Source organism: Rattus norvegicus, chromosome 9 (assembly GCF_021556685.1).
Source record: "Rattus norvegicus strain SHRSP/BbbUtx chromosome 9, alternate assembly SHRSP_T2T, whole genome shotgun sequence".
NCBI lineage: Eukaryota > Metazoa > Chordata > Mammalia > Rodentia > Muridae > Rattus > Rattus norvegicus.
In genome coordinates this window covers 64,673,178-64,685,203 of record NC_141542.1, presented here as the reverse complement: position 1 = coordinate 64,685,203, position 12,026 = coordinate 64,673,178, and the positions used below count along the sequence as shown (strand labels likewise).

The following is a 12,026-nucleotide window of genomic DNA, read 5'->3' as shown; positions in this document are numbered from 1 at the left end:
GATTAGAAAATTGTAATTTACCAGACATGGCATTGTGTTTTTTAGTGTTTTATCTCTTGCCTATCTGATATTGTTGTTACAAAGAGTCAGTTTCCCAAGTTGAATGCTGCATGATAATATCCTGTATGTAAAAGTTTCTTTCTTCTAGGTTTCTGTTTTGGTTTTGGTGTGGTTACGTTTTGTTTGTTTGCTTTCCTTACGTGTTTTGCCTTTTAGAATTTGAGAATATAATATAATTACAGCTTTCTCTCTTCTCTCCAAGCTCTCCCTTCTACCCCTCTCCCCGCTCTCCTTCAGAAGCATGGCCTCTCTTTTTCACCAATTGTTCTCGTACGTGTATAACATAAGTAGAATCTCTTCAGTTAGCATAGTTGTATGGTTCAGTTGTATGGTTTTAGGGCTGACCTTCAGACAACCAGTTGTGGGGAAAAACCACTCCTGTTCCCAGCTTTCCTCAGTTGCCTATAGTTCTTTGAGGGGAGGTGGGTTGAGACCTCATGGGCTTTCCCCTGACCAGTTTAACAGCTGATGTATTATATGGTGGTAACCTACAAAATCAGAAAGTGATTTCCTTCCAGAAACTGTAACTCTTACAGATAATAAGACTTGGACACTTCAAAAACGTGAAACCCTTGAGGGAAAATACAGACAAATGTGATTAGGTAATTAGACAATGAGAGACCAGACAGGAAGAAAGGCAGGGGTCTTCACCAGGAGTCAGTCCTGTGCTACCTGTGTGAGCATGCATGTATGACAAGGAAATAGACTATATCCGTCTATAATATACATGCACACATATATGTGCATCCTTGGAAAATTATTTAGATCTTCTGCTACCTAAAGTTATGTCATTGTCCAAGGCTTGATTCAAATTCCATCTGTTTAAAGGAACCAGTTGACTCTCTAGGTGTGCCTTCTAAGGAGACCTAGTTGAGCCTCTATGATGTCTATGTAAACAAGTTACATTTGACTTGAGAGTTTTTTGTTGGTTTTGCTTGTGTATTTGGTTGGTTGGTTAGGTTTTGTTTTTTCAAAACATAGTTTCTCTGTGTGTCTGTGGCTGTCCTGGAACTCACTCTTTAGACTAGGCTGGCCTCGAACTTACAGGAATCAGCCTGCCTCTGCCCGCTGAGTACTGGGATTAATGCTGTATGCCATCACCACCCAGCTGATCCTAGGTTTTGACATGAGTTAGTTACCCATCAAAGAATTTGAGTATACAGACGTTGGCTTAAAGGACTTTTCAAAGAGAATACTGCTGATGAGAAGACTGAGTTTGGGGAAAGAGTTTTGCTTATTCAAAGAATAAAAATGCTGTAGCAAGCAATGAAAAGAGCTGCACAAACGGAGATTAAAGAAAGTGATAGGGAACACGGCTTTATAGAATATATTGAGAAATTTGAACTGTCTAAAAGCAAGAAAACCCATCATTGAAATTTTTAGATTGGTATGACATGATCAACTTTGCAATTAGATTTTTAAAAAAATCACCAAAATGATGTCTGATGAATTAAGTGGGAGCCAAAGCCAAAAGCCAAAGCTAGGCAGTCATCAGAGAAGCCACTGAAATGATCCAGGTATGAGGATGGGGTGGTGGAAGAAGTAGAAACAGGAGCTGGATCCACTGAGACTTGAGGACCAAGTGTAGGGGACTAAATGGACAACTAAGCTTGGCCCGCATTGTTTTCAAACTAAGACTAAGTATGAGGAGAAAGCTGATGACTTGTATTTTGAGTACAGTTGGTTTACAGACTCAGGAGATATCCAAGGACAGGAGAACTGTGGCACTTGGAGGAAGTTTGGCGTCAGTATACATCTAGGAGAGTTCTGGAACATGGAAGTTACAAGGAAGGACATCAAAGGCACAATGGGAGAAAGATAAGGTTCTTACATTCTTTTTTAGTGGTTTAGTAATGGAGATCGAGGCCATAGGGAAGTCCAGCGAGACAGGAAGGAGCAAAGAGGTCCTTATGGCTTAGTTATCATGATGGCTAAGCAGAGCACAGTAATGGAGGTGTCAATTGTATAAAGTTTTATTTTTCTTAAACATCTTAATTAGATTTATTCATTTCATTTCATGAAATTTTTGTTTTGCTTCCTTCATGCAGCTTTGGTTCCTGTGGAAGTCAGAAGAGGGCACCAGATACCCTGGAACTGGAGTTGGGAACCGCCATGACGGCACTGCAAATCCAACCCCTGTCCTTTGCAAGGGCAAGTTCTTCCTAACTGCCGAGTTAAGGCCAAGTACACGGTGTTGAAAGTTTTTAAGTTGGTAACTTAAGCTCTGGCTTTAGTAACGAAAAGGTTAATCTCTAGTCCCCAGTTCTGAGTCCGCAGTGAAGCAGCTCGTTATTGCAGGATCTCCAAGACTGAGCCTGTGCAAGCACAGAGTTTCCTTTCGTTTTTCTCCAACCGTGTAAACAGAACCTCCAGTCTGCGGTTTGCACCGGGCAGCGGAGCCCCACGTTTCTCACGCGGGGTGGGGAGAGTGGGCCAGGAAGGCTAGGCTGCCGCTACCGAGGCACGGGGGGAGGTGTTACGCTGCTGGAACAGCCGGCCAATCCCAGCCGCTGATTGGCCGAGGAGGAAAGAGGCGGGACGCCTTCTGGCTTTTTCTCCTGCCCGGTACTTTCGGTTTTCTGCGCTGGGCCTGTCAAAGCTCCCTGGAGACCTCGGGGACTGCGCCCCTCAGACCCTCTTGGGACGTAGCTAAGTGGCGCAGGGAGATCTGTCTAGACTCGAGCTCCTGAGTGCAGTGAGTGAGCTCGGGGTGCGGGTCCGGGTCCTGATGTGGGTGCGGATGCGGGTGGAAGTGAGGCGCCCCACACCCTTGGGACTGGGGTCTGCTGCCCACAGATGACCTGTCATGCTGCAGAAAGAACTTGAGCGGGACCGCTTGCCCAGCTCCTGGCGCTGGCGCCCTTGTCCCGCCGTTTGCACTGCTAGGGTAAAATGACTTGTGCAATAACATTTCTCCCGGAAGACACTGCACCTTCCTACTTAACTCTTGCTTGCCTCACCTCCGGCCGGCTCTTTCCACCGCTGTAACGTTTCCTTCCTTTCGCAGTCATATCAACACTGTTCCATCCTCTGAGCCGACGCCACTCCGTGCATGCAACAGGCATATAACTTGCTGTGTGTGGTGGTCGCTTGTGTTGAACCCCCAGTCTGCACCCGGAGACAGCCCAGTAAGTCTTCGTGGACACGAAAGTATTTGGAATCTCAGCTCTTACCGGCTTTCTAAAACTTAAAGGTGGGATTTAGTTCCTGTAGAACCGCTAATGGTATAATTACTATCTAAAATGCTTCCGGAACACTACCTAAAAGTTTAGGGGCAGGTGTATGGATGGGTGAAGGTTGCTTTTATCTGGGAGAAATGACTTGAATCCTGGTGTTTCAATGAGGATCCTGGATTCAAACTTGTAGTTTCATCATGGGGTTTGTCTTTTGCTTTCCCACTCCTACTGATACATACAAGGTTTCAGCTGAACAAACGGTCCTGCGCTAAGTAACACTTATGATTAGGCCATATTCCTGGCACTCTAGGGTCCAGAGGACGCTATAGCAAAAATATATCCCGTCTGAGGCTCTGATGTTTACGCCACAGCAGACAATCAAAGCTTCCCGCGAGGAAGGTTGGAGCTAATGCTCTAAAAACAGTGCAAACCCCAACAAAGAAAGCTAGATGTGGCAGTGACAGATAGCTTTAGAAGTGCCATCTGTACAGAACTCTGATTGCTGGAAGCAGTGTGGTCCAGTCTGCAGCGCAGGCTAGATTGGGAGGATAGTTTGGTGGAGGCATGGAATCGGGAAAGAGCCAACTCTGAACTCTGAGCCGGGTCTTGCCAGTCTCAGGTTTCATGCCATAGTGGAGGGCTGGCGTCCTTTCCAATGGTATTTGAAACGGTGGCTTGCTTTGTAGTCTAGACATTTCCTTACTATACTTTGGAGGGACATTTGTGCAGCAGACACGACTTCATTCAGCACATGAGTGTTTGAAAACAGGTATTTATCCACAGTTCCACATGCTACGTCAAATTTCAGACCCTTACTCAGAGGTCTGGCAGTACCACAGTCTCTTTACCACTCTGAATTGTGGTGGTGCCAGTGTGTAGTGGTGTGTACCCTGTCACATGATGGTTTCTAGAGAATCTTAAGACTTCCTTAAATTAGGGATTGCTGTAATTTTTAACCTTTAGGATTACAATGTAAAAGTTATCTGAAGAGATAAATATTACTTTATCCTTGGAAATGGCATTTGGCAATGCTGTAGGGAAAAAAAAGACATTTCTTTTTCTGAGCTAATGACTCACTGTGTAGCCCTGTAGGCTAGGCTTGTGCTCTGTGTGTAGCTCAGGCTGACCTTGAACTCATGGCCTGCTTGGCCTCAGCTTTCCCAAGTGCTGTGATTTCAGGTGTAGTCAACCAGGCCTGGGCCGTTGTTCCTATTTAAAAATCATTATTAGGGGCTCTTGAAGATGGCTTAATGCAAATACTTCTCACTGTGCAAGCCTGAGGGTCTGAATTTGGATCGCCAAACTCAAAAAAGAAAGCCAGGCGTACTGACCTGCATCTCTGACTTCAGTGCTGGAGAACACAGAGTTTGCTGGTGAGCTAGTCTCAAAAAAATAAACTGGAGAAAGGATTGAGGCTGATATTCTGATATTAACTTTGACCTCTCCATGTGCCTGCCAGCACATATTAAAACAAAAACTAAAACAAACAAAAATAAACAAAAAGCCAACAACAAAATCAGTACCGAGATTTGGGACTTCTTTGCGTCAGATTTATTGTTTGCTTCAGGCACAAAAGAAAAATTATTTCTTTTAAAATGTGTTTAACAAAAATACTTGACTTTATGAGTCATAAATATAAAATGTCAACTTAAGCAAGCGAGACGGTTCAGTGGGTAGAAGGTCTCGCTGCTCTGCTGGAGAATTTCATCTCGTTCCCGGGACTCACAGACGGAAGGAGAGAACCAACTCCTGCAGGCCGGCCTCTGACCTCCGCTCGTGTGATGTAGCACACTTGTACACATACATGTGTGCATGCACATACGATAAGTAAAATGTAATAGTCATAAAATGCCAGCTTTACAACATACTATAATTTGTAGAAAAAGCTTTAGGAAGTGCTTGTGAACTATATTAAGTCTAATAGCTACTTGCTTGATAAAAAGTACTAATTAGTTTTTAATGTAATAGTTGCTGGATACCTCCTTTGTACCTGACATGGTTCCATCTCCTTTTCTGCCGACAAAAAAAAAAAAAAAAAAAAAAAAAAAAAAAAAGATAAGGTACAGGATAAAACATGTGATGAGTCACGTGATAAATACTCTGAAGAAAATCATATTAAGGGAAAGGGTAGTGCTTTCCAGGGCAGAGGTGGTTACCATGGAAATACGCTACCAAAGTATCTGCCCTGACATTTGAACAAATACCTGAGGGTATATTTTCTGTAGAAGAAAAAAAAAGATGATTCCAAAACTCAACAAAAATATTGGGTATGGATGCCATTCATGTTTTTCAGAAACCAACAGGATAGGGCAGCAATTTTCAACCTGTGGGTTACGACCCCCGTAACCTCAAAAATATTTACATTACAACTCATTACAGTAGCAAAACCACCGCTACGATGTAGCAATGGAAATAGTTTTATGGTTGTGCTCACCACAGCCTGAGGAGCTGTATTGCAGGGTCAGGGCGTCAGGGAGGTTGAGAGGCACTGGGATGGAAGTTTCGCCTGGAGCTGGAGGTGTCGTTTACGTGCGTGCTCTTTCTGCAGAGGATGTCGCAGTGGTACGAGCTTCAGCAGCTGGACTCCAAGTTCCTGGAGCAGGTGCACCAGCTGTACGATGACAGTTTCCCCATGGAAATCAGACAGTACCTGGCCCAGTGGCTAGAAAAGCAAGACTGGTAAGCAAAGCACGCTAGCTAGGGAATGGAGTTTACGTCTTAAAAGGATTTGTTGATGAAGCGACTTGGAATTGTGCTTTACAGAAAGTGAATGTCACCAATGGCCACAAGACCAAATTTATGAGCCGTTAAGTACTTTCTATTCTGTCTTTAAAACATATTGTTTGCTAATAGCAAAAATTTTAAACAACCTGAAAATATTTGACATGGAAAGCTCAGGCCCCTGCTGACTCTTTTCCTTCTGGAGAGAGATGCCATGAATAGTTTTTCTGTACTAATTATCTGGCACTCCCTGTAATTTTTCATTTCCGTGGTGTGTGATCGAAACACTATTCAAATTGCTGATAAAACAATGTCAACTTAAAAAGAGAACCTTAATTCCTGCTGTCCTAGGGAGCATGCTGCCTACGACGTCTCGTTCGCCACCATCCGCTTCCATGACCTGCTCTCCCAGCTGGATGACCAGTACAGCCGCTTTTCTTTGGAGAATAATTTCTTGTTGCAGCACAACATAAGGAAAAGCAAGCGTAATCTCCAGGTACGGACCACCTTTGTGCTTCATTTGAAGGGTCTCTGCTGACTTAAAACCTTTGATTTACCTTAACTCAGCAGACGCTACTAAGTGCACACCCATTGGGCATTTAGAGAGGTTACAGAAGTGCGGATAAACTCTCTTTGTGTGGCTAATGTTTATAAATCAGAAATAAACACAAGATCAATCCTTTTTTATGAACAAAAAAGTTCTCAGGTTTAAGTGAAAAGAAAATTGGCTAAAAATTGTTAATATTTCCACCAAAGGGCAGGGCCTTCGTTTTCAGAAATTCTAGTGATCCGTTTGGTCTTCGGCCCTTAATTTCCAGGAAGGTTTGGCTCATTCAAGCCTTACTCATAAGTAAGTGAGTGACTAGAACTAGACTCACTTTGCTTCTGGAAGACTTGTCTTCCACTGAAGAGAAAGCCAAAGAAGAGTCTAGAATTCAGGGCCCTCGGACACACTCCCCACATGCACTTAGCCTCGCTGCCACTCCATTCTGCATTGCAGAATTTTTGTGGTTTAATAGAAATGAAACACAACCAAACATTCCACCTCCGGTGGTTGGGAGCCTTTCACTGTGTTTTCTTTTTGAACATATCTATGAGTTTATATCAGGGAGAAGGAAAAGTAGATTAAGTGTGTAAAACCTCGCTCTTCTGCAGCCGCTCAGCGGTGACTTGTTATAAAGAGCACGATGGCAGTATTTCACAAAGTAACTGACAGTGAAAACAGAAAACTTGAGACGATGTCTTTGTTCTGTTGCACAAACAGATCCTGTGTTGAGGAATTAATTAAGGACAATCATGGACAGTTCTTACGATGTAACTGTATCCTGAAAGAGAATAGTTGTCTTCAAGATGTCCAGGACGATGGATACTAGAGTATCTATATTTGTGAACACGTGAGGTGTGATGCAGTGATCAGAGGGCTTAGCCTACCTGAAGCTCTGTCTTTTAAACATGACACTATACCCAACCCAAATAATCCACATGTATGAAATGCTATCCCAACCCTCATGATACACATGTATGAAATGCTGTCCCTACCTTCATGATCCACATGTGAAATACTATCCCCACCCTCATGGTACACATGTATGAAATGCTATCCCTAATCCTCATGATCCACATGTGAAAAGATTTTTTTTTAAATTAAAATTTGTAAGTTAAAGCAATTTTGGTCCTAATTTATAAAAGAAGTATTTTGCGTTTATAAAAGTACTTTATGTCTCAGGGGATGGTGGCACAAGACTTTAATCCTAGCACTCCGGAGGCAGAGGCAGGTGGATCTCTGTTAGTTCCAGGACAGTCAGAACTACATAGAGAGAGACCCTGTCTCAAAAACAAACAAGCAAACAACAAAAAACAACCAAATAATAATAAATACCTTATTTAAAATTTAGTAGATAAAAAAAGTAAGCTTTCTCAAGGAAGAGAAAAATTTTTATTAAGCCAAGATCTTACTGACTTTATACTCATGACCTCTTTTTAATCCAAAAATGTTTTCTATAACTTCAGGCATATAAGTATAATATATAAAATAGTTACATAAGTCAGGTTTTTATTGATATACGAGTTTTTGATATACTTGTAATTCTACTGTTAAAGATGGAGTCAAATTTACGTATAGTTAATGGAGTCTTCATCTAATATGATAAAATCAAAGCTCTATTAATTTCATACTGAAGGGGACATATGCCCTCTTGAGCGTGTGGTGCTGGCAAGCCCTGCCCTTCTCCTGAATTCCTTCTGCCTTGCTAAAAACCCATAGACTACAGTCCTAAAGTCTGCCCCCGAGGTCTGTTTCCTTCTTTGGTCACTTCTTCCTCCTGAGGCTGACTACCAGGGTCCAGCTATCGAAGTATTGAAGTGCAGCCATCAAAATCTCCCTTTGGCTGCCCTAGTTAACATCCCCAATTAAAGTTAGATGCCTCACCCTAACTTTTCTACAGCAGGAGTTGTGGCTCTACTGCTTTGAAGCACCGGCCCAGGAGCTGTCTCGGATCTGTGGATGAAAGATACATACATTAGCTCATTTTTAAGCCGCTTTCCTGGCTCATGGCTGGGGTTTTGTAAGCCTCCAGTGGCTAGAATGCCCTTACCTTTACTCCTAGCTCAACACCTCTAAATCTTTCCTAAAACAGTTGCCTGGTTACCTTCTGCAAAGCCCATTGGTCTTGCTGCCCAGGATGCTTTCAGGCTGCCCTTGCCCTTCCCACCTACATTTTGGAAGAGTTCCCCTGCAGCTCCGAGTCTGTTCTGTCTTTCTCCCCACCCCAAGTATCTCCATTCTTTTAGACCTCTCTCCTAGCCTGGGGGAGCCTGGAAGTTCTACCTCTTTCTTTCCTCTCAGCCATTGGCTGCTGGCATCTTTATTGCTTGAGAACCAATTGAGGGCGAGGACCTTCAGAACCACTCTTCTGCAGGTTTCCCCTTTTATCTTTATAAACCGCCATTTTTCTATGGCCCACATCTGTCTCCACTCTACCCACAGGCAGTCCTTTGTCCCCTCCTAGGACAAATACCCCTTCCCCCTCTCTTCTTTCCTTCCCTTTCTTCCTCCTCCCTTTTCTGCAGTCTTTGTCTCTTATTCCTTGTCCTTTGTCCCTCTAGGGCAAATAAATCTTTGTGCTGAGAACTTGGTTTGGGGTGGCAGGAGGTAGGGGCCAATACCTATCTGTACAGATACGGATTTGGAATGACAGTAAGGACATATCAAAAGCCCTGTTTCCTATAAGTAAGCCATTATGTCATTGTAAGGGCAGAAATCATTGTATGTAGACGCAAACCCTGCAGTTAATCACATGCAGTGCTATTTTAGACCCCGTGACACTGTGCTGTGTGGGGGCGGGTGCAGTGCACAGTATCCGTGGCTGTGCACCAAGTCTTCAGTGGAGTCCAGTGGGGTAGCCCAGAAAGCATGGCCAGCGCCCACCGAGGCTTCCTTATGTGTCTGACTTTTAACTTAACTCCCAGTGCTGCATATTTGAGAGCCTTTCACTGTTGCCAAGATTTCTGTGATCCTCAAATTCCATTCCACTGCAACCCACAGTTATTCCGTGATTTATTTTTATCCCAACCACCCGTGTCTAGGATAACTTCCAAGAAGATCCCGTACAGATGTCCATGATCATCCACAACTGTCTGAAGGAGGAGAGGAAGATTTTGGAAAACGCCCAGCGATTTAATCAGGTACTTTATTCTGAGTTAATGCTAACGGTTAGAGACACATTGCTTGGTTCACAGATAGTACCAAGGCCTCTGTCAAGACACGGGTGAATATACCTTCTGATTTTCTAACTTCAGGAAACTGAGACCACACGTTTTCTAGAACTGAGCTTTAAGAAGGTCGTTGTGTAATGGAGCTCCTTCCCAGTGAGAGCAACGGCACAAAAGTGAGGCATCTGCAGGTAGTGCTAAGAGTAAAGAAGATACTGTCATGAGGTGACTGGGCCAGGCCTAGTTCTTTAGGTCAGGGTCAGAAAACTTCTCCCACAGAAGTGGAAGCAGTCACTCCTTCTTTAAAAGGGGAACAAGAATACCCTCGGCAGGGAATAGAGAGGCAAAGATTAAAACAGACACAGAAGGAACACCCATTCAGAGCCTGCCCCACACGTGGCCCACACATATACAGCCATCCAATTAGAGAAGATAGATGAAGCAAAGAAGTGCAGGCCGACAGGAGCCGGATGTAGATCGCTCCTGAGAGACACAGCCAGAATACAGCAAATACAGAGGCGAATGCCAGCAGCAAACCACTGAACTGAGAACGGAACCCCTGTTGAAGGAATCAGAGAAAGGACTGGAAGAGCTTGAAGGGGCTCGAGACCCCATATAAACAACAATGCCAACCAACCAGAGCTTCCAGGGACTAAGCCACTACCTAAAGACTATACATGGACTGACCGTAGACTCTGACCTCATAGGTAGCAATGAATATCCTAGTAAGAGCACCAGTGGAAGGGGAAGCCCTGGGTCTGCTAAGACTGAACCCCCAGTGAACTAGATTGTTGGGGAGAGGGCGGCAAGGGGGGGAGGATGGGGATGGGAACACCCATAAAGAAGGGGAGGGGTTAGGGGGATGTTTGCCCGGAAACCGGGAAAGGGAATAACACTCGAAATGTATATAAGAAATACTCAAGTTAATAAAAAAAAAGAAAAAAAGAAGTGGAAGCAGGTGAAACCTCAGATCCTGGTAGCCTTGCAAAGGACTGGTCATGGGAGGTACACTCGGAGTTCACAGAGGTGGGGAAAGCACACAGATCCAGGCTGTTTTGGGACATGGAATAACCAAGGACGACTCTACAGCTGTGACTTAAGTCACTCGCACAATGGTAATGCTGTCTGCCGAAGGAGAAGTCAGAGAGAGGCAGAACAGGGTTACCATAGGACACGACAGATATGGGAAGGTGGGAGAAAAACTAACAGGAAGATAAAAGCTTCATTTTTAAGAGGATTAAGGCACTTGTTAAATGTTTGTGACATCACATGAGATGAGTCGGAGTTGTAGTCTGATGTTGGGGTCATGGTTTTGCCGGACATCTTGTAGGCCCTCCCAGCACGTGGGTGCAGCAAGGTGTTCGAGTTGCGGTGACATTTATATTTCTTTATTGAGATGTGTGGTGATGAGACCAAGATAGGCAGGTGTCAATGAAACCGCTGTGGTCCGAGTTCCTCTGTCCCAGCCAGTCCAGCAGTGGAAGGAGAGAGCATGCAGAGGACACAGCAAAGTCTGTGCAGTGCATTTCACTAGCAGATGATGCCCGGTGAAATGTGTCAAGGTGGAGAAGGATAGAGAGCAAACATAATGCTGGCAAAGGCCTTTCTCTCTGCATTCCTGAGCTTTTGTCACGTTCCTGGAGAGCCTCCCATGGGTATTTAGCTAACTGACCCCCTACAACAATGAAGACACCTTAACGTGTTCGGTACGTAAATAGCATCTGTCCTGTCGTCAAGCTGATGGTTCATTTAGTACCTCACCTAGAGAGCAATCTGGACAGCAGCATTAGAGCTGGCTACCTTGACTCCTTTCAGAGGAGAATGCCTGTCTTAAACCTGGATGCACGTACAGAGCCTACAGAGGAAGGTTTATTCATGGGAATATCTCATTCTAACAGTGGCAAGGGTCTCCTTATATTTCAGATAGACTCGCAAAGATAGCTGAGAGCAGAGCTTGGCAGAAGGACAGACTGCCACCTTTGCAGGTTGCTGTGGCACTCTTCACCTTTGGCCTCTCAGCCTAGAGTGGGCAGAGCAGGCAACCAGAGCGATCTCCGTTCTGTCACACCAGCCCTACCCTCTGGCAAATCACTGGGACTTTTCAAAAGTTTGCCCACTTTTGAGCTCCCGTTAGAAAAGTCCAGGACCTTAACGTTGAGCCTCCCAGATGAGGAGGGTTGAGCACTTTGCCAAGGCCTCTTTGCGTGTGGGGTGGAGTGGGACCCCGTAAAGTGGGAGGCACAGCAGGCACCCTTTGCACAGTGCTCTCGTCTTTGCTATTTCCTCACTTCTGAGGTTAATTTCTTTTCGTTCTTACATTTGTATGAATAGGATGACGAGCCTGGTTTATGTTAGAAA

The 12,026-nt window shown here is 44.4% G+C and overlaps 1 protein-coding gene across 2 annotated transcripts in view; it reads left to right on the top strand.

Moving 5' to 3' along the window:
* Positions 1–2,654: 2,654 nt before the first annotated feature.
* Stat1 (signal transducer and activator of transcription 1) overlaps positions 2,655–12,026 on the top strand; it is a 40,171-nt gene continuing 30,799 nt past the window's right edge. For both annotated transcript variants that reach the window (NM_032612.3, NM_001034164.1), the window contains 5 exon segments: positions 2,655–2,755; positions 3,068–3,253; positions 5,785–5,915; positions 6,309–6,453; positions 9,543–9,641. In NM_032612.3, the coding sequence (NP_116001.2) occupies positions 5,788–5,915; positions 6,309–6,453; positions 9,543–9,641 (372 nt within the window). In that variant the 5' untranslated portion in view covers positions 2,655–2,755; positions 3,068–3,253; positions 5,785–5,787.